This window comes from Primulina huaijiensis, chromosome 12, assembly GCF_012295235.1.
Source record: "Primulina huaijiensis isolate GDHJ02 chromosome 12, ASM1229523v2, whole genome shotgun sequence".
In the NCBI taxonomy this organism is placed as follows: Eukaryota; Viridiplantae; Streptophyta; class Magnoliopsida; order Lamiales; family Gesneriaceae; genus Primulina; species Primulina huaijiensis.
In genome coordinates this window covers 6,148,808-6,171,699 of record NC_133317.1, presented here as the reverse complement: position 1 = coordinate 6,171,699, position 22,892 = coordinate 6,148,808, and the positions used below count along the sequence as shown (strand labels likewise).

Genomic DNA, 22,892 nt, shown 5'->3' with positions numbered 1-22,892 from the left:
CCCCCCTCCCCGACCGTCGTCCTAGTTATCAGGGACCTGGTTTGCATGTGATTGACAATGAAGATTTTGTAGCTTTGCCATTTGTTTTATTTCTATGTATGAAAAAAAAGTTTAAAGACGAAAGAGGTGGAAATCTTACCAAGGAGCAGCGATGGCTTCATTGCATGTGAATGGACAGGGTGGGTTGGTCCCTCTACTAATAAATCAATTAAAAGACCGACTCTATGATAAATGGATTGGCCCATTTGTGACCCGACCCAGTTCATGTCATCTCCCTGTTATTTTCAGACATCTGCGTATACCCTTTTTAGTTTTTTAAATATATATTTATATCTTTCAAAACGAAATAAATTACTAAGGGAAAAGCTTTCGATATTCTCCCCGTATCTTCAAGAGGAGATTGGTGGGGACAAACTGGCACGATCAAGAAAAAATTTTAATTTTAATTTTAATTTTAATTTTCTAACGTTCTAAGCCTCCATAATTAGTACAGTCTGGTTTGTCAATACACTAAAACCTCTGAACCATGGGTCCAGTTTATGTTGGTCACTTGTATTCTCGCTTGCAATTGCAGTGTGTAGTTCCAAAGTCCAAAGAGCAATATTTGTGTTATTTGAAATTTATCACAATTAATGTTAGTATACGTGTTTAGATTAAACGACAGTGGACTACTGGATTTAAAACTTACCTAAATTTAATTTATCAAACAAATCATATAAGTTTGGAACCATGAATTTAAAATTCGCGATTTCAAGTTCCTCAATCTAAGTAAACTTCAAAAATGACTGCATTACACTATATTAAATATTCATGTGGTATATAAAATTAGATGCATAAATATCCGTGGATTCTAATTGGCAACGATTTGAACACATAAAAAAAATAGAGTTATAAACATCAGTGTATTATAATTAGCTTGGCCCAATGGTCTCACTGAAATTATTCATGTATTGACTTAAGTTCGAGTCTTCCTCACCCCTAGATTAGGATATAAAAAAAAGTGTATTATAATTAGCTATAAGATTATATTCCCTAGAATAAAAAATGTATGTGCAGTAATAAACCACAAATTATGATTAGTAAAATTGAAATACACCTAGGAGAAAAGCCAAGAATCCCCAACATATAATGTTCTGACCTTGTGATTAGTTAAAGAGAATGTCACTTGCAAGACGATTTCAAGTATCTATATATGAGACACATCTACTTAATTCATATATCTAATTAAAATTAATATTTTTGAAATAAAAAAATTATATTTTTAAATAAATCGGGTCGAGTTGAAAATATTTCTATTGAAATTGATTCATAAGAGTTTTTCGTCGTTTTTGTATTAGTTAAAACCAAATATAACATGGCTCGTGTCCTTATAACGTATTGTCTCTCTGTCAAGCGAAACATGTGATGCAATTTGAAACAGTACTTTCCCAATCCATGCTGTATTTTAAATCTATCCTTACAAAAACCAAGTGTACTCAGGACGAATTATTAAGGAATTTGTCATTCATTTGTCCCCAGTAATTTGTTATATTGTTTATCGATCAACAGCTGGGTAATTTAGTGGTCCGAATTGTTTTTTAAAAAAAATAAATCAAAAAGTTCAAATAAATAAATTATCTAATCCTTGAAACACACTCGATCTACCACCATGGGAAATTTCGAAAATTGAAAAAAAAAATAAAAAAATCTAAAGGGGACCATTTAATTGATAATAATTCAGAATTACAAGTTGGGGAGATTTTGGTAATCGGGCTGATATAGACAAGTCCTTTTGAGATTGTACAAGATTTTACTGTGACAGCCCTTATGTTTTTGCCAATCTATAAATCAAGACATAATCTCCATCAGTTAGAAATCCTTCTCAGTTCCATTTTCGATTAAGAAGATTAAATTACAACTGTATGATGCATTACATTCCTCTTAGTTGTTCAACATCGATTGGATAAAATATCTTAAAGTTGTATATATGACATTTGACAATCCTCTCCTCTTGAGCTAGCTTTTGAGTTTGAGTTAGGTCCAAATTCCAATTTTAACATGGTATCAGAGCTCAAGTTCCACCGTTATGTGTTGGATTACCCGTTCTGCCCATAGTTGGATCATTTGTAAACTTCACGCTCCAGATGTTCATTCTTGTGCGTGAGGAGGTGTGTTAGTTGTCCCACATCGGTTGGATAAAATACATGAGAGTTGTATATATGAGCTTAGACAATCTTTCCCTCTTGAGATAATTTTTGGGATTGAGTCAGATTCAAATTTCGATTTTAACATTACTATTGTCAAGTTATAATAATTCAGTAAAAGTATTGAATTATTGCAAGTCGTATTTCCTTAAAAAGGACATCTACATTTTTGGTTAACTTGACCAATTAGTTACACGTGGATTGAAGTATTCATATTCAAGAACGTTTTTGAAGTAAAGATTTGAATTTGAAAATTTATGACAAATGATTTAAAATTTTTGTATATCAAATGAACCCAAACGAACTAAGATTTCAAATCCATCGATCTAAAAGCAATCTTATTTAATTTTTGTTCGAACCATTGCTCACCATATTGCTCAAAAGAGTATCATATGCCGTCCACAAAATGAGCCACAATCCTCCTTAAATCTCAAATTTTTTCTTTTAATGTTAGCTTTTATTTTACATTATATCGAAGAATTCACTTCTAAATGACGTTCTTAATCTCTATAATTTTTTTCGATTTGTGTTGTTTAGCTTGAAAACCTTTACTAAATGAACGACAAAAAAATTTATTACGACAACAGTTAAAAAGACAAAAATATTTAGATTATTGTATTTATTCAAATGAACACATGTTTATGTTTGAAATGTATTATTTATAAATAAATAAATTATAGGAGAAGGCCGTAATTATATAAAATAGCCGCCACCATGACTCGGATTATACCAAATTGAAGCTTTAAATGTTAATTAAAACGCAAAGGGATAGACACTTAAGGCTATCTTGATTAATGACAATCCATTATTAGAACATTGTAATTATCTTGACAAAGACAAAACTGAAAGAGAAATAAAGTGACCACTTTTTTTTTAAAAAAAGGAAAAAATTGGTGAAAATTTTGAATAAAGACTTTCCTTCATTTACTGCATTGTCTAGATTATTAAAAACGGATCTATCTACACAAATTAAAAGTGGGCACGCACAATCAATCATTCACTTTCAAGACAAAAACTTATGTGAGACGACATATCGTATTTTGTGAGACGGATTTCTTATTTGGGTCATCTATGAAAAAGTATTACTTTTAATACTAAGAGTATTACTTTTTATTGTGAATATCGATAAAGTTAACCCGTATCACAGATAAAGATTCGTAAGACCGTCTCATAATATACATATTCCACTCTCAAATATTAATCTTTAAATTCCATATATACTTCAATAAAAATTTAATTTTTTTCCAAAAATAATTCGGAGCGAGAAATATTATAATCTTCCTACGAAATAATATACTTTTACCAACAAAAAAAAAAAGAATTTCTTTTATATAAAAAGAAGAGTATAAAAAATTAAGCCTAATTTCGTAACCTTTTAAAAGAAATCATACTAATTTTTGTGTATATTATTACTACATCCTTCCCAATTATACATTATATTTTCCGATTTTCTAATTTGTTAGCAATCGATCAACGTGTGAAATTGTTGTCCTCTACTATTTCCAATAAACAAGAAATACGAATTTCAAAGCACACAAAAGATTCTACAACATGAAAAGCCCAAAAAAAAAAAAAGTAGCATGGACTGTAAGATGGCGACAAAGATTTCGTACATCGATCCCACACTCGTGAATTTTTATATAATAATATATACAAAATGCCTTGTTGAAACAAAATCCAAAGTAATTCCCCCTAGAAGCCAAAAATACTTTAAAATTTTTTTGACTCGCCGAATAAAAAGCTAAAGGTTTGGAGGGGCATACGGGGAGCGTTCTTTGCTCAAGTCACTCTCCTCTTTTACCACAATCACAACTTTACTAGACCCTATCGTGTGAAGGCCATCCTAAAATTCAACTTTTGATCTTAATTATTCTTTGTGTTGAGCACAGCGTGGGGTTGCCTCATCGTTTAGTTGTCCGGTTTTCGGAATAATATAATTAGAAGGTCTTGAAGGTTGATCTGACTTTGCGATATCTGATAGCATAAGTGTTACGATTATTTCCCCATGTTTTGGTGTTTACTGATGAACTCGGGATGTTTATACAAGAAGAGCACGTGAATATTTTGTAATAAATTTAAGTGGCGGATTATACACAAAACTATTAAATATGTATAGGTTGTATGAGAAGAATAAAATAAAAAAGGAGAAATTTTTTTTTTAATTATGTTTCTAACAAAAGAATAATTTCATTGGATTCCAAATGGGAAGCATCTAAAGTAGCTGAAAAACGACAGTGGCATGCAAGGGCAAGAGGGATTGTTCTGGTTATATATATATATATATATATGGAGGGGAGCGTCTCATGTTATATATTCTTTATTGCTTTTGTGCATATGATGCTTCCTGAACTGGACCTCCATTTATTTTCCAATAAGTAGAGACAAAAGGGTCATCCCTATAATCATCAACATCTCATTTCTTTCTCTTCAACTAAAAAAAAAAAATAAATTTCATATATATATATATATATCACAATGTTGATATGTTTTCTATCAAATGTGTCTGCATCCACAGTTGAAGTGTCAATCACCTATTGAACATGATGAAACATATCAAAACTGTGCATCCACTAAGTGAGTAACGCATCAACAATGGACACGGAAGTGAATACGATTGGTGGGCATCATATCAAAATTATATATTTACATATATATTCGCGATGAAGAAACTTTTGGGGTTTATTTTTAAGTCCGAAAATTGGAATCTTGTTAGTTTTTTTTTTCCCGATCGTAAGTGGGTATAGGGTTAATTAGTAGATTGAGAAAAGTAGCTTAATAATTTTAAATGGAAATGGTGTTTGTCTTTTGACACCAAGATTTGATATCAGCCTAATTTTCACCAACTTTATCCGCAAAGAAAATGTATAAAGTAAGAGTTGATCAAACCAATAACAACGCGACTCCTTTTGTTCTGATCGAATTCTTCAATTTGTATAAGTAAAGTTTAACTCGACGACAATCAATCAAAGTGATCAAATAGTAGTAGTGACCGTGAATTAATTAGTGATTTCACATCAAATTTGCTAATGTTTTTTCTAGTTAAAAAAGATGAAATTGGTGGAAGAAAATTTGCGCTATTCAAACACATGACCACAACAAGCTTGTAGTTTTGGGTTTCTTGGGACCATAAAATTTGAATACTTATTTTATTTGTATCTAATTGGAAAGTAACTGGAATAGTGCACAAAAGAGTTTACTTTAATAATCTCTTGTATTTGCATATATTTGAATTGGTCATACAACTTTTCTTGTCAAAATCATTTTTTTTTTTGCCTTCTTGGTAATGCCAAAAGGCATTATATTTCAACGAATTGCAGGACCATGTAAACTCATTTAGCAGCTAAACCAGACTAACTTTTTTCTTTTAATCAATCGATGGTTTGACATTTGAATATTTAAGCACGTTGAGATCATTGATGGGTCGAAAATTTTGACGACGAGAGATATCTTATGGCAAAAACTTTCACGTGATACTGAAATTAGAAGCCAGATTTTTATTTGATTTCTTGTCATCCTATTCTTTTTCTCTTTTTAAGTTGGATAGGAGTAATTGATCGTTTCAAACATGGTATTTTGGTCAGTTTCTGCACAAATCTCGAGCCTCGCCGACAAAAAAAGTTGAGGCCCGAGATTCAATTGGTCTGGCCCAATCAGGTTATATTTTGATGGGCTAAATGGATTTTGATTTGGATTGGCCCGTCTACTAAGCGTACATAGGCCGATTGATTTAGTTTTTGGGTACGAATTTTGGCAGATGGGCCTATTTTATTTGATACTTCCATATTAATCAAATTCTGAGTCCAAGTCAGTGCGGTCCAACATACAATTGGCCCATGAGGAAGGCCGTATACAAATTATAAGGGGGTGTATTTTGTTGGAGAGATGAGATAAACGGGATGGATTACATGGTAGTGTAATTAGCTATTTTTAAGTCAAATTATTACCAAAATAAAAATATCGAGAAAAAAAAAAAACACTATTTTCTCTCGGGTGTTGAGTAAGAAACCTAATCATTGATCCGACATATAAAATTAGGGTTCGGGTATTACCCTGATCAGGTCGGGTTGGGTGTACCCGATGCCCACCCCTAACCCTCAATATAAATTAGATAATCATTAGTTCAAATATTTGGAATTTATGTTAGATTCATATTAAAATAATAATAATAATAACAATTTATGTCATTCTACTTGCATGGTAGGTGGAATTCAACCATGAGTATGTTCGTTGGCTCATTTCTTCAAAAAAAATCCATATTTTTCATTTAAACCTAACATCATAAAAAAATCCGCCAAGGATTTATCTTATTTGGTTTTGGGGCAATCTATGTTAGAATAATTTACAATTTCTCGAAAATTTGGATAGTTAAAGTTGTGTTTAGATTGATGTATTTCAAATATATTCAAATGCATTTTTATATTTTTAGATAAGCAAGACCATAAATTTCAAATCTAGCTCTTACATGTTTTATATTGTTTCAAGTTAATTATGATAAATTTTAAGTTCACCCAATAATGGGGACACTTGAATTAAATTTTACTTAGTGTAATTAATGTGTAAATAAGTAGGATATAAATTTAATATTTTATCAATTGTTTCATTATTGACAATAAAAATATAATCGAAATCCATTGATTTCAAATTCATCCGTCAAATTTTAAAATGGAGCGATCACGACTGTGATGGGTCCTCGCGTTTGACTCCCATTAAATTTTTTTTTTCAACTTTATATTTAATTTTAGAGTAATGCTACATGTACAACCAAATTCATACAACAATTCTTACAACACAAAAAATTCAATACAAAAATTTCATTTATCAAAATCTCACGATTTTCAATACAAAATCTCACGAAATAATAACAAAATCTCACAATATAATAGCAAAATATCACGATATTTTGTTGTATATATCGTTGTACGATATTTTGGTTGTACCTATAGCATTATTCTTAATTTTAACTTAAAAAATGTCCAAGGATTTATTTGAATCAATCCCATATGTTGAAGAGTAGATCTCTTGTGAGACGGTCTCACGAATCTTTATCTGTGAAACGGGTCAACCCTACTGATATTCACAATAAAAAGTAATACTCTTAGCATAAAAAGTAATACTTTTCATGGATGATCCAAATAAGATATCTGTCTCACAAAATACGACTCGTGAGAGCGTCGCACATAAGTTTTAGCTTATACCGAAACTTCTTTCGCCTCTCGTTAATATAAATCTTGGATCCGCCCAATGATTGTAGCATACGACGCAGAGTGTCTGATCCATGTAGAAGTAAACTATTAGCTAGTTTTTGATTGAGACTCTAAGAAACATACATCTTTGAATAATGGACATGAAGCACTCTGTTCAAGTATATTATCATCGTTGACTTTTGGAAAAAAAATCCCAATCCTTTTTGCAGCTTTCAGATTGATGGCAAAATTCTTGAATTTGACTGGCATTCGTTATCTGATACAGTGGTATTCACTTGTCTTACCATTTTTCTGGAGTTCATGCATTGGAAAAGCAGCAAATACTTGATCTTGTAATGGATAATAAACTAATATCGTGTGTGCAATTCTTATAAGTTGTAAGATTGTGCAAGTAATTATTGAGATAATGATTATTGATAAGCAATATTTCTTCTCTATTAGAAGAATATCATTGATCGAAACAATGTGTTATATTTGTTAAATTTTAATTTATGTTCTTATCGATAAGTTATTGCATGTTATATTCATGAGAAGGATTATTAATTAATTATCTTCAGATGATATAAAAATATATATAACTATTCGCTGCTAGAGTTTCGTTATCTTGGGCCTAAAACGATATCGATCAGGATTCATAAATGATATTGAAAGCGATTTATTTTTTGTCAAATATCTTTATTTATAACCAAATTACCTTCAATTATTCAAGAACTTGAGGTAAAATGTGATGAAATTATTTACTGAAACTTCACCCGGGATTTCTGCATTAGTCAAGAAAATAGTCTATTTTTTGCTACCATATTCTATTAACTTATACATAGACATTACTACACAAACAATATTTTGTAGTTGATGGCGTGCAGAAACTTTCTGATCATCACCGTATTCCATTACTGATCATCAGCTCGTAGACTCCGAAATGCTTTGCAAAGATGGCCGCCACGATTTGGACCGTCCGGTGGTGGAATTTGTCGGTCCCCTCCTCTGGCGGTACTGCCTGTCCGATCTTTTGCCTTGAATCTGATTTTATATTATGGCTTTCATTAGTTTCTTTCAAAGACAACAATATGGATTTGAGTTGTTTATTTCAGAACAATAGCTTGGAATTTAAATATTTGAATTCAAGGGACGTTATATAATATTTAGTCATACATATAGTTCAAAGTGTGTGTGCTGCTGCTGCTCGCATTGTTGGTTTGTAGGCCACAAATGCTGACACGACAATTCTAGTACAGGGAATGAGTAGTAAGTATATTGCGAACTTTTGTAATTTTTTGCCTCAAAAAAATAGATTTTGCGGTTTCATAAACCAAAATTAATTAAGAACCAAGATAACAAAGGATTACCTGATGATCATTCTTCTCCAGTCCCGAGTTTTCTGCCAGAATTTCAGAACCGGTGCTCTCTATCAGCATGTTTTCACCCGAATCCAACTGGTTTCTCTTCATCTTTGCATGCTTCTTTGCTCTAAGCACTTTCATAACCTCTGCAACAAATCACCAAGTAAAATGAATCCCATCTCAAAAATTGTTGTCCGAATCTCACCTTTGTCAAAATATAGCTTAAACTAGCTATTCTTCGAAAACTGACCTTGAGTAGTGACAAGGCGATAAGCCCGGCCAAGAACCAGAGTATCACTCGGCCGGAGAAGCTTCACTCGAGTGAACCTCACGGTCCTGAAGTCGTCACCGGTATTCTCGTCGCCGGAGGCCGGCAATGGAATTATGAGAGATACATAATGTCCCGGATTCATTTTCATCACCTCATTTGCGGTGATCGACCAATACATCCTCTCAAGTTTTCCATTGGGATGCTGTATCACTAGTGCTGCTGCATCAACTGCTTGGCAATTTCCCATCTTTAATTTTCTTCTTCTCTTTTTTCCTCTGATAATTGAATTATTTAGTCCTTAAATGAGAGATTCAACGATGTTTGTGAAGAAGATGGAGATAGATAAGGGGAGAGTTACAAGAAAGAAAGGAGACAAGTTAGCCAATGGTCCCTTTCTATAGGAGTGCCCACAACCATGCAGTAAAATATAGTGGGTAAAATTGTATAAATAAATAATAATAATAATTCCTCATTTTAAATATGCCTGATAACGACATTATTTGGCTAATAATTTTGTAGTGGTTTATATATATAGTTTAATGTATTTATACATGGAACATTCAAAAATTATAATTTTCAAATTATTCTAGAAAATATTAATTATTATGAGTATTACAAAAGTACACACATTTTTCTTTTCCCTCCTTGATAGCATAATCTTTCTTTAATAAAGTTTTTTTGGTACTATAAAATAATAATAACGGAAGTTAAGGCGAAATTACAATTTTGATTTTATAACTTAAATATTTTCTATTGTCAGCCTTGTGACGACTTTTCAAGTTATAGTTTTATTCCGTTAAATTGATGATTATTCTTAACATCATGCTTTTTTCACCGGTGACCTATGGGATATGTGGCATTAGACATGCAAGCAATGTCCGGTGTCAGGTCAACGATTTTAGATGTCACATTATCAAATTTCGGTATAACGTATGCGCTATAGTAAAAATAAAATTAAAAACAAAAATAAATATCTACTTACAAGATTAAAATTATAACTTGAAAATTTGCATGACTAAAATATAGAAAACGGTCGAATTTAGATGTAAAGTAGCGTGGCTTTGACCCATTAAAACATGTCTCATTCAAGAAATTAGTGTCCCTCTTCTATACAACAATTTAAAATGGAATTGCAGTTATATACTTTATTATTAGTTGACATTATTTATATCTTATTGAAGTTTTCTTGTATATCATTTTTAGAAAATTAGGGATTAATTCCTTTAAACATTAGGGATTAATTCCTTCAAACATCAAATATAATACAATTTTTACTGCAGAGTCAATGCTAGATGAATCCTTTTTTCACTTTTCCTTTTTAGAAAATTAGGGATTAATTCCTTTAAACATCAAATATAATACAATTTTATTTTTTTGAGTAATATATAATACAACTCTTTGATACAACAAATATGAACTATTATGATTTTCTCGATCAATGATCCAATACAATACACAATACGGTTTTGTCCGTATTGTGTATCTTAGAGTTGTTGGATCATGTAAACCGGTCCACTTGATCCGGCACAAGACCAAGTTCAAAATCGATTTTTTCTGAATTTTCTATAAACACGTGGCAATCTCTTATTTGAGTTTTTTTAGTAAATTGTGTCTTTTTTTTAAATATCAAAATTGTTGGGTTGTCGGTTCGGATGTTTCGAGTATCGTATAATGTTTACAAGACATCATCAAATATTTGATGTTAAGATTAACAATATATGTAAAAATCATTCGAATTTTTTTTAAGCCGGCATTTTGTTGCTGAAATTCTGGTGGCAGTGCCACGTGGCTTGCCGTCAAAAAGCGGTTGTGTGTTACGTTGTGCTCTGAAGAGACGGCAATGAATTAGGTGGAAAATACAACATAAATAATTAATTTGTATAATCTATTTTAAAATTCAAACTCGTGTTGCGATCCGTATTTTTCTTACCCGCACGGACGACCCGACCCGAATCACCAACAGACCCTGCTCCATGATAAAGAGTAACTTATAAACTCAAAATGTTACACCGTCCAATAAACAATTCTTTTGAGATGGTACTACTCTTGAGTATATAACTTAAAATAAACTAACACCTTTGTGGATGATTTCGACTCAGGAAAAGTTTTGCAGGAGGGAATGCCAAATATCCGAGCTCATATCATGGTAACCCTTGAGTTCATGCGAATATCAGGATAAATGAAAATGAAGTATCCTAAACATAAAACACATTGACAAATCTTTTATGATAAGAATATAATATCGGATATATCAGAATATATTTAAAATTCAAAATTTATCAAAGATAAAACCAGTCAATACAAATTTCCAAGCCAATCCCGTATTTCAATAAACTTGTTTTACTAGATTTCTTTTCACACAAGTTATATCTTTCTTCTTTACTCTATAAATATCAAGTATTTTTTAACACTGATCCATAATTTTATACATTCACTATTTATTGTCACTCAACATTACTTTTATCGTACATTTAAGTTTCGTTTCGTTATTGATTTGAACATCGAAAGGGCTCCACTATCAGTTCAAAAAATCGACCTAGGCGCGATCACCAGGAGCTAGGAGCTAGGCGTCGGTGGACTGCTTGAAAAAATCTAGTCGGCCAGACTAGGCGACAATGCCTCCTAGGTGGTCCTAGGTGATTAGGACTTTTAAGTTTTTTTTAATTGGTCTTTTAACTTAAATTAAAAGTCTAACTAAACAATGAGATGTAATTTTTTTTAAATAACAAATGTTACGTTCAATAAAAAGAAAATACAATTTGTTGGCTTGTCCTAATATATGAAATTTCGCGAGAATGATTTTTCATTCATTTAAATAATGATTTATTATCCTAAAATAAAAGACTTCATCTTATTCTTGTATTAGTCATGTTCTTTCAACATATATCAAACAAGATTTAATATCTAAAATAAAATAAACACAAATTTAAAGACATTAACATATAATGTTAATAGATATTATAAAATTAATTTTAAAAAAGCACCTAGGCGCTTGTTAGTCATCCACATATCATTTTTTAGAACACTGGCTACATCGAAAATATCTCATGTGCTCTCTAATTATTGTTCGTCTGTGCATATCCGCACCAAATTTTTGTCCAACCCGAACTGATCGTTAGAGAATTATTTTGACCGATCAGACCTTATGTATACATTTTTTTACATCAAATTTATTCTTATTATACTGTTTTATACCGAAAAAATCTTACATTTTAAAATTTTTATAAATTTATTGTTCTAAAATATTATATATTTTAAAATATTTGTATATTTTTTCGGTATTTCAGTAAATACCGAAATTTTCAAATTGCATACCGTTACTGTATCGAAATATTCGGTATTGTTACTGTACCGTAACGAAATCTTCGGTATACCGAAAATTCGATATTTTTTCGGTACAGTGATCTCGGTATACCGAAAATTCGGTATTTTTTCCCACCCTTAGATAAGATAATTACAAATTGTTTGACCAACAATCGATTCATACATCAAACATGACCATATAATAAGCAATTGCATGGCATAAACTTCTTTTATCTATCTTTTTATATTTATTACTCGTGTTACATATTCATATCATTTAATCAGCTTATCTCATAAACTAAATAAGTATGTGCTATTTACAGTTCCATATTTCTTGATTTGGCTAAAATAAGATATTAGAACTAAAAAAGTAAATATTGGGTTTTAGGTAGAGAAATAATTCGTTAGTTTTCGTCTACATTAGACTTTTTGATCGAAATCTTGGACTTAAAACCAGTGGAAACCCTAGCTAGTTCTAACTATGAAGAAATTCTTGATTTTTTTATACGAGTTAATTAAATGTCAGTCAAATCAATTTTGTAAAGCCATGTGACATATTGGGGGATATTAGCTCCAAAACATTAAATGATGGAAATGGACTATAAATTATAAAATTATTATTATTATTTATATATTATATGTTGAAAATTAAGAATCTTGATGGAAATGGACTATAAATTATAAAATTATTATTATTATTTATATATTATATGTTAAAAATTAAGAATCTTGAGGGAAAATTCTAATTCTAACAGAAAGTAGAAGAAGATGGACACATAATTTAAATAAACAATAAATGATTTTTATTTTTTTAACCTTATGTGGAGACCCAATTATTATTATTATATTAAATGCTGAGAGGCTCAGTTTTCTACTGTTGGGACAGCTTTAAATTGGGATATAATTACAAATTCTATTTTTGCTCTATGGATCTGTACATTGTCGGGGACCAGACTTTACTACAAGTTGAATATTTGTTTTATTGCTGAGAAAAAAAAAACATTCTAATCTATTGGCCCTGTCTGTGAANAATCAATAAATATTAATTTTACATCAATCTTGTAAGAAGTTTTCATGGGTCAATTTTGTGAGACAGGTCATCTACTTGGGTTACTGATGAAAAAATATTATTTTTTTATATCAAAGTGTTGTTTTCTATTGTATATATGAACATGATTGATCAGTATCATAAATAAAGATTCGTGAGATCGTATAAAAAAACTACTATTAATTGTAAGTTACTACTGCATTCAATGTTTAAACGTTTTATTAAAGTGGCGGCTTTCTTCACATTTATTCTTTCTCAACAATTGCCAACATATATATGCATTATTCGAATAAGATTATAATTAAGACAACTAGAAAACGACTATGTTTGTGTCATAATATATTTTTTTTTAAAAAAAATTGAAAATCATTTGTGGATCGAGTTAGCCAATTAGGGATAATTATCCTTAGTAGAGATGACAATGAGTCGAATTTGGATATGATTTTATATCCTCAGTCTCAATTCACATTTATTATATACATTCATATCCCCATCGGATATTCAATTTCATCATCATCCTCATACTCATCGGAAGATTAGATATATATATCCTACCCAAATATATTAATATAATCTAAAATTATATTTTCTCAAATTTGAATTATTTCGAGCAAACTATCAATATTTACTAGTTTTTTTAATAAAAATAAGGAATATATATATATATATATAAATTAGTAAATTAAAAATTATAGAAAAATCATGAAATATTAGAAATAATTTATTCTAACATCATTATCCAATAAAAATATCATCAAATTTATACTAATAATTTTCTTCATTCCATCCGACTGACATAATTCAACAAAAAAAAAAATAGAATTAACAACATAGCCGAAAAATCACACACACACATATATATTAATTTGATCGGGTATTCATGTCAGGTATGAGTAGGATTTTTTAAGACCCGTCTTCATCTACATACCCGAAAATCCTCATACCCAATTTTGATGTCAGTGATGATATCGATCCCAACCCTCAAAAAATATCTTTTGTCATATTAACTTATTCATTTATTTAATCGGGTAAAAAATCTCATATATATCTTTCTTCATTCGGGTCGAATATTAGATTTTCCGTTAGGTTAGAAGAAAACTATCACCTCTAATCTTTAGTCAACTGAAAATATTTAAATTTTATGCGTAATCATTTTAATATATGCTATTAGTATAATTCACCCGTTTGTTGGAAAAAATCCCCAATCGTGCGTACAAGTCATGCTTGTAATTTTAAAAGTATATGGCTTCATACTAAGTAATTGTTTTGCTAACCACTGTTGTTGATATTGTTTCAACTAAAAAGAACCCTTTCTTAGAAATTTAATAATGGATGAGTTTCAAATCATAACTAATTTTTAAGTATTTTCATATGGATATGTCTCTTATAAGACAGTTTCACAGATCTTTATTCGTGAGACAAGATCCGAAGACGAGTCAATTATGTCCATATTTACAATAAAAAGTAATACTTTTGGCATAAAAAATAATATTTTTCATGAACAACTCAAATAAAATATTGTTAGAAAATAAGATGGAAAATGATTACTCTACCCTTGAGACATTAATGATTAATAAATAACAAATCAAATAAATTATATAAGTACTCATGAGAAATAGAATCCAGCAGTAATTTTATCATGCTATCTTGAAATCAGATGAAGATAATTCTATTTTAATTGTGCAATTAATGACATGATTTTGGGTAAAATTCAGAATATAATAAAAGTCAAAGCAGCCACAGATTCCTCGTACACTAATAGGGGTTCATTCGATGTGGCGGTAAGGATATTGCCTTGAACTAGTCGATAGATGACAAGTGGCAATCCCAATTTCAACTCATGGTTTGGATTCAAACAAAAAAAAAACTATTGTCACATGTCAAAATTTGATTGAGTCAGGGCAATGCCCACAAAAGTAGCATCGAATATTCCAACTAATATGTCAGAAGTCATTTTTTAAATTATAAAAAATAAATAATATTTCCATATATTAACAACATTAAGAGTGTACATAGTTTATTATCTTATCTTTCAAATATTTTTTCAACGTCAGTCTTTTATTCACGTGAATGTTAATGTGACACTTTATACATATATTAATTATCAATATAATGTTAACATCACATCAGAAAAATGATAAAAATTATACATTCTCACGGAAACACTAGCGTTCCTGATTGAACATACTATAAAATTTCATGTTCAATTTCCAAAAATGACACATTTGTCACAATTAAATTTTTTATTCAATAATATATAGTTTTTTTAAGTAAAAAAGAATTGTGAAGATGAAAACAGTATAGAGTTGTAAACCGTAGGTAGTCGATTAGTAACAACACGTACAAAAAAAGGGTAAAAGTGAGAGACAAGTCGACCACCTTTTCAACACTTCACCCCACTCATAATTCCATAGTGGCCCTCCATTTTCTTTTACACTTTCCATCATCCGATGGGATTCAACAATTCCATGCAAATTATTTATTTTCGTCGAGGTACAATAATTGTTTTTTTATAAAAATATTTGAAATTTGACATTAGTATTACTGTATAAATTAAAATATTAAAATCACACTGTTATCATTGGTTATAGTTTTTATAAAACCAAAAGCTATTGATTTTACTTTTTTTTTTGGTAAATGTTTATCTAATATTAATTGAGAAAATAAATTTGATTTCTTTTTTAATCAATGTGAAATTTCACTCCGGTTAATCAATTTTAAATATTTTAGATCAGATGTATTTGTTAGGTCGGACATTGTTTGCTAAACGAACCGGTCACGGAACGACACGTGTACGAGACTGTCTGCTAAATGATGCAGATGATTTTACGCAAATTTGCATGTCTGCTTGAATATATGGAGACACTAAAGTGTGAAAATTAGGATAAATTAACAAAAAGTGGTGGGCATAGTGTCCTCTCGTGTAACATATATAGTTGTTTGGTTTGTAATTTACTTTATTCGATTTATCAAAAGTTAAAGTTGTTACTAATTATGTAACTCAAATTTTTTTAAATTGCATAGTAATCCAAACAGTATGGTTTGATCGTTCTACCCAATAGAAATAATTATTGTACATCAACAATATCTTTCTCAATAATTGCACATGTTGCAATCAATAACATCGAACACATGTCATTGACTTTGATTTCAATTGTAAAATCGAACGATTGTTCCTTCAACAAAATCTATAGATGATAGTAATGATATAACATAAATTTTTTAAACTACATAACAGTCCAAATGACATAGTTCAATCGTTCTACTCAAAATACCTCGACGATTTCTGTTTTTATCATTTCCCATTGTGTGGTTTCGGACCCCATTGTCCATGTGAGATTTGTATTTTGGGGAAGTTAGTGAAAAATCCCCAATCAAAATATTTCTTTGGGTTCACTCATTACCCACAAAATTGTGGTACTATGTCGTACAAAATGTGGTACACTTCATGTGAAAATGTGGTATTAAAAAAGTACCTAAGAACTGAACACAAAAAAAATCGACGGCTGCGAACTGAAAGTCAATTTCCCAATTTCCCTTTGTATTTTTGTACCACAAAACTGCTACTGACACGTGAATTACTTTATTTCATGGATTAATAATGAAACTACATTTTGTTTTATATTGGTAAAACATCTTAGAAGTGGGAAAATATTCATATTTTTTCCTAGGCTGGTCGGTGCGATAAAAGAAGCCAATGTTATACGGGCCGATTACCTGTATGAATGTGATCAAGAAAAAATAATTTATTATTAAAATATTTGAGGTAAATGTAAAGTAATAAAGGATAAATAATAATATGTTTAGCTTAACTGATTAAATTTTATATATATAATAAATTACAATTTTATCCTTTTAAAAATTAAGAATGTTAATAAAAATCAGACATTAAGGGTGATAATGTAATTTTAGATATAATGATTTGATTAATGTATGATAAATAATTAATGTGTAAATAAATTAAAATTACAACTAAATGATTGAACCATATGTAATATTTTCTTTAGAATCAATATAGTCTTTGATTTAATTATATAACTAAATGTGAACAATGTATGGGTCATTAGGTTCGTCGGATTGGCCGTTCTACCCTGTTAAACAGATGAGTTGAGTTGACAATTTGCTAATACAATCAAATGGGGGATTGGGCCGTCCCGCTCCACCAAATGATGCGCTGTGTCGGGCTGCGGGCCAACCCCCAAATATATTATAAATTGGAGGGTTTGCAGTACGTTTCGTCCCATTTATTTGTTGGTATGGTGTAGGTCAACCCATCTAGTCGGTCCATTTTGTCTCGGTAAAGTCCATCTAGCGGTCCAGAATCAAAAAAATAATAGGAGTATGGACAAAAAAAAAAATCCATTCAAAACCCCATGTTCGTTGGATAAATGCAGACGGGTATAGATAGATTTTCGAATCTGATTGAATTTAATAGGATTTGACTTATATCATGGATATCTTTATTGGGATAGATGTAGATGAACAATCGATTACTTTAGTTGGATTATTCATAACTGCTAACTCCTTTTTAAACATCATCGAATTAAACTTTTTCTTCGATTTTTTTAATAAAGACGCGTTTATCTCGCTTGCAAACATATGTGGATCAAGACTTCCAATTGAATAAGTACGAGTAAATGGATGAATTAATAAACGTTTGAATTTTTGTCTCTCTCTCAGAGACGAAATAGAATCAACTACTCAATCTAATATTATGGTGCTGTCAAGAGAAACCATGAACCAATAATCTTTATCTTGATCCTTACGAGGCACCCCAACATTCTCAACTTGTCCGACTTTTGCTGAATCCGATTTTCACCATTATTTTTCGATCAAACTTCCATCGAAGATAAGCAAATGAAAGGCTCAAGATCAAACCTTATTGCATGATATTTACATCTCTCAATTCCAATAAAATTAAATCGGACGTTGTTGGCATTTCATCTTTCATTTTCCAGGGTCTATAATTGCCTCAAAAGGTCCAGTATAAATTTGTATAGAAAAATAATAGATAATAGATAGATTGGAGTGCCATAGCCATTCCACGGAGCAAATATGAAGTTTACTGTTCTTTGTTCCTAGAAAACACTAATGCCATCTTTGATTTGTTAACAAAATAAAGCAAGTGTTGCTGCTGAACCAAAACACACACCAAGTCCTTGAAAAACCAACTAAGAAAAAAAAGCTTGACTTCATGGCTTTGTCAATTTCTCTCTACATCTACACAGATGGGAAGAATTTGTTGAGATTGCAAGGCAAGGAATAGAACTCTTCACTTCTTGTATCAGTTTTATATGAATGGAACCTATCCCACCAATGCATGCCTCTATCTTTCCTCGTCGTGCCGTCTTTCGGAGGCAACGTGACATCCAAAATCAGGGCCAAAACTCCAGCAACGAATGGTTCGGACGAGAAAGGAACGTTGATCATATCGTTGAACTGCCAATAGGAGCCAATAATCAAATTCTTGAATTCACGTGTTGTGCAGAAATTTAGATTACGTGCTCAATGCTTACCCATTTTGCTGAGGAATGGATTGGGCCATAGCCCTTTACAGACCTGTACTCGTTGAAATATTGCGGTATGGATAATCCCATGAAGATTGAGAATGCAAGAATGAACTTTGTTCTGAAGGCATTCATGTTGCAGAATTGTAGGAAACCGAGACCTCCTACCCCTGTGTTTTCAATTCTTGAATTTCAATGGGCTAATTCATGTGAGATATATTGAAAATTATAAATAAACTTCGAAGGATCATGCATACCAACATAGGCAAACAGAATGCAATACAACGCAGCAACGATTGGAGCCGGAATTGAAGCAAAGACAGCTCCGAATTTGCCTGAATTTCGCCAAAGTCAGTATTTAAACATCATAGAGAAGTTTCTTTCTAGTTTATTTGAAATGACAAGGAAAAAATTATCCGTTTACTTGCCTAGTACTGAAAAGAATATCATAAAAACAGCAGAAACTTGTACAACTCTTCGGCTTCCAACTCGTGTCAACCCGAGCAAACCGGCATTTTCACTGTCCAATATGAGAGTTCAGAGTTTACAAATGCAAGTTTATGCTAAACCAGGGGAGCAAAAGAAAGAATCCTACATAGAAACAGATGATCCGTTTCCAGTTCCAAAAATTCCAGAAAACAATATGCCGATACCCTGAAAACGGACAGTCCATTTTGTAATTTTGTAACCAAAATAACTCAAATAACCATAGAATTCATATTCTTTTGTGATTTTGGCCGTGTCTATGAATGCAAAGTAAATGACTATAATCCCAATTACCTGCCAGCCAACCCCTCGGCTGAGAACAGAATGCGGCATAGGAGTTGCACTGGCATACCTTGACACAGCAATGAAAGCACCAGTGGACTGCCAATTGTTAAAGCAAAATAAATGTTAATTACCACGAGAATCGCTACAACTTGGGGTGTAACTGAATCAAGTCCAAGTCGAGTTTCCAGAACTTCATGGGTTCGAGTTCTATTGAAACTGCCTATGAAAATAAAACCAACAGAAACATGCAATGATTCATCGAATTATTTGTTTATAGGATTCTTGACAAAATATAAGCACCTCAACAAGGGTAACAAATGAAGTCGCCATCATGGCGAATGCTTCTCCAGCATGGAAAGTAGGAGCTCCCCATTGAAATGGATAAGGAACTCTGATCCTGTAGAAAGTCAGAATTTATCAGTAGAAGTTACCAGCTCCAAGAATCTGAGAATATTATGAACTTTTCACCCATTTCTCATGGCTGTCATATTTTCTTCAATCGAGAACCACGGAACAAAAGGTGCAATTTTACCAGGTTATGGAAACCACACAACGAGCCTTACCAAGGAGCGCCACTTATGATTCCAGCACGGTCAGTTCTACAGCTTAATTGAGTTGTTGGTGCGGCATTTTTGTATGCTCCACCAATGGTCAGTAAATGAGCATAAATCCACACTAAAATGACCGAGAATAGCACAGCAAAACGAGTAAAGACGTGTTTTCCACCTTTCATCAGATGAGGTAAGCACTGCAACAGCCATTCAGCATATTATATTAATAGAAGTTCCGAACATGGAGAGGATGGTACATGACAATATGCAATGAAACTCACTTGCGAAAAGATCACTAGTAAGATAAGCTGAGGCAATCCAATCTCCACACATTTTGCTACCTGGAAATGTAGAAAAGCAGGGAACAGTTCAGGTTTAGGGAAGCATTAAGCGACGATATTCGGAAATCAGCTTAGCTTTGAAACACTCGATTTCATTTTCTAAAAGAACACTTTAATGCTTACCAGAGGAAAACCAAGCTCATAAAGCCCAAATCCACTGAGAGCTACCAGTGGAACTGTAGAAAGTGGACTCAAGAACCTGGATTTTGCACATGAAATGAAACTGATTTAGTAACTTCTACTCAAAATTCAAAAATATAATGCATTGCAAAGAGAATTTAGATACAACACCTAGTAACGTTTCTCCAAAGGCCACTGAAGCCGATAACTATCTGAAGAGTGGAAGCTACAATCATAGCCCCCTGAATTCCTCTCATAATCCTCTTGAATCTCTACACATAACACAAATTACTGGATCAAACTAACAAATCGGACTCTTTTACGAAGGCTAAAAACGATTGGAGGGCTCATTTATCACCTCTACAGGTTCCAAAATTTCACTATATCGACCAGCCAAGACAATTGACAAAGTTGCGGGGATATATGTATAAGAACCTCCGATCACAGCTGGCAGTCGAGTCCCGAGTAATATCTGAGCTAGCGTGTTCAATCCAGCAACAAATTGTAGTGTCTGAATCATTTGAGCCTTCTCTTCCTAACCACGGAACCAGTTTTTTAGTTAAAATCAAGAAATCGTCTTAGTTCTTGAAAACCATTCAAAATTGAGCCCTTTTCAGTAAATAAAATATTTGCCTTTCCTCCTCCCATTTGAGGAGCCAGAAAGGAGGGTATGAGAACCGTAGTACCAAGCATCACAATGTAGTGCTGGAAACCAAGCAGTATTGCCTCAGCTGCATTAAGCAACAATGCAATATTAAAAAAAGAATTTAGCTAACACGCTAGATTAGCTTATCCAAAAATTTGATCAAGTGCATAACCTTCAAAATGGGAACAAAAATTCCATGCTAAATTTAAGGTTTATAATCTTGACACCAGTTAAAGATAGATTGTGTTGCTTTCCATAAGCTCGAGAGCTAACAAGTTCAAGAACCTAGAGCATAATCCTTGTACTTTTTTGTGTATTTTGTTGAGATGCTATTGGTGGATTTTGAACTATCAACCACACATCAAAACACCCAAAAAAAAACAAAACAAAATATTTAAGAAAAGCACAACACAAGTCTGAACCCAAAAATCAAGAAGATGGTGCAATTCAAAACTTTAATTTTTACAAACAATAAAATTAAATTTGAAGCTTTACAAACACGATTGCATGGAGACAAAATGGATATAGGAAGAGGACTAACGCCATGGAGGTGGGCTTGTAATGCAGTAAGAAACACCGGGGAGCTGATCTTTGACTGGATGTGGTATCAACTCATCTTGTTTTGGTGGTGGTGCAGCTGCTCCGCCTCCTGCCATTATTTGCTGTACCTTTTTTCCAACTCACTGTAAAATAAATACATAAACTCTCACTCCATACATTTTCTTACCCAGATTTACACGTAAACAAATGAAAACACTAACTAAAAATCTCCAAAATCAAGAACCCCCACCAAGAATTTCCACTCTGCCAATGATCTGCAGTAGTCTTCAGATAGACAAAACTTTCAAGAACACATGCAAAGCTATTCTAGTCAATGATAAAAGCTTTGCCAAGGTTACTTAATGTGTTGCAGAACAAAATGCTATATTCATTTCAAGAAAACATAAAGCAAATGTGAATTATGGACCTAAATGCAAAGTAGAGTGAATAAAGAGAAAAAGCAAGATAATTAAACCAAAAGTGAGAAAGAAATCAAAACAAACCATTCCTAGGGAATCTATTTGATTTCTCTCACATACGTACCATAAATTTTAAAAAAACAATATAGATTTGTTCTTCTTTCTTTAGACGTGTTATTAACTAGTCATTTGCAGAATCAATCACTTGCCTTTGTTCTTCTCTCAAGTAAAAGATAAAGTTAATGGGCATCTGCCACCTTTATTTTTTCTCATAATTATTTGGACATTATAATTATTCCATTTCTTTTTTGAGAATATTATTATTATTATTCCATTTAATCACAAGTAGACAATATAATATGCATTTTAAGCTAAATTATTTGAAATCCATAGCATGGCTAGATCTCACACCACATGCTAATTGTTTTCTTAAAATGAAAAAATATGAAATATATACCAAAATATATACATATAACATGCAGTAGCATGCTGCGTGAGTTCTTTAATTTGTTCTTCAAATACGATATTCAATGCACCCCATGTTTACTTGCATGTGAGTCTTTTGTTTCCTTTTTCTGTTCATTTTTACAGTCTCTCACTCTATATTTTGCTGCCATTTTCTATTTTTATTTTTCAGATGAATATATA

General features: G+C 31.7%; 2 protein-coding genes across 5 annotated transcripts; both read right to left on the bottom strand.

Annotated features, from left to right (window-relative positions):
* Positions 1 to 8,099: 8,099 nt before the first annotated feature.
* On the bottom strand, positions 8,100 to 9,367 carry LOC140990198 (uncharacterized). 2 transcript variants are annotated; one of them, XM_073459779.1, is made up of 3 exons: positions 8,978 to 9,366; positions 8,734 to 8,873; positions 8,100 to 8,407 (listed from the first exon to the last, which is right to left on the bottom strand). In XM_073459779.1, exons 1-3 carry the CDS (start codon positions 9,243 to 9,245, stop codon positions 8,288 to 8,290), a joined length of 528 nt encoding a protein of 175 aa, XP_073315880.1. In that variant the 5' UTR covers positions 9,246 to 9,366; the 3' UTR covers positions 8,100 to 8,287. The 2 variants fall into 2 exon arrangements, with proteins under 2 accessions (XP_073315880.1, XP_073315881.1); XM_073459780.1 differs by having other exon boundaries at positions 8,315 to 8,437; positions 8,978 to 9,367.
* Positions 9,368 to 18,361: 8,994 nt separating this feature from the next.
* LOC140990573 (nucleobase-ascorbate transporter 7-like) lies at positions 18,362 to 22,306 on the bottom strand. Of its 3 annotated transcripts, XM_073460329.1 has the most exons (15): positions 22,076 to 22,301; positions 21,827 to 21,968; positions 21,273 to 21,370; positions 20,998 to 21,174; positions 20,811 to 20,911; positions 20,643 to 20,718; positions 20,460 to 20,519; positions 20,191 to 20,375; positions 19,928 to 20,024; positions 19,637 to 19,723; positions 19,452 to 19,510; positions 19,285 to 19,376; positions 19,114 to 19,191; positions 18,866 to 19,026; positions 18,362 to 18,788 (listed from the first exon to the last, which is right to left on the bottom strand). In XM_073460329.1, exons 2-15 carry the CDS (start codon positions 21,939 to 21,941, stop codon positions 18,570 to 18,572), a joined length of 1,605 nt encoding a protein of 534 aa, XP_073316430.1. In that variant the 5' UTR covers positions 21,942 to 21,968; positions 22,076 to 22,301; the 3' UTR covers positions 18,362 to 18,569. The 3 variants fall into 3 exon arrangements, with proteins under 3 accessions (XP_073316430.1, XP_073316429.1, XP_073316428.1); XM_073460328.1 differs by having other exon boundaries at positions 19,452 to 19,723; positions 22,047 to 22,306; XM_073460327.1 differs by having other exon boundaries at positions 19,452 to 19,723; positions 22,076 to 22,306.
* Between the last annotated feature and the right edge of the window lie 586 nt (positions 22,307 to 22,892).

Excerpts from the sequence above, each read along its gene's own strand:
- LOC140990198 (XM_073459779.1), bottom strand. The coding sequence starts at position 9,245 with ATGGGAAATTGCCAAGCAGTTGATGCAGCAGCACTAGTGATACAGCAT. Across the intron at positions 8,874-8,977 it reads TCGCCTTGTCACTACTCAAG|AGGTTATGAAAGTGCTTAGA; the intron begins GTCAGTTTTCGA and ends GATTTGTTGCAG. Across the intron at positions 8,408-8,733 it reads TGGAGAAGAATGATCATCAG|ATTCAAGGCAAAAGATCGGA; the intron begins GTAATCCTTTGT and ends ATATAAAATCAG.
- LOC140990573 (XM_073460328.1), bottom strand. The coding sequence starts at position 21,941 with ATGGCAGGAGGCGGAGCAGCTGCACCACCACCAAAACAAGATGAGTTG. Across the intron at positions 19,377-19,451 it reads AACGGATCATCTGTTTCTAT|TGAAAATGCCGGTTTGCTCG; the intron begins GTAGGATTCTTT and ends CATATTGGACAG. Across the intron at positions 19,192-19,284 it reads GATATTCTTTTCAGTACTAG|GCAAATTCGGAGCTGTCTTT; the intron begins GCAAGTAAACGG and ends GGCGAAATTCAG.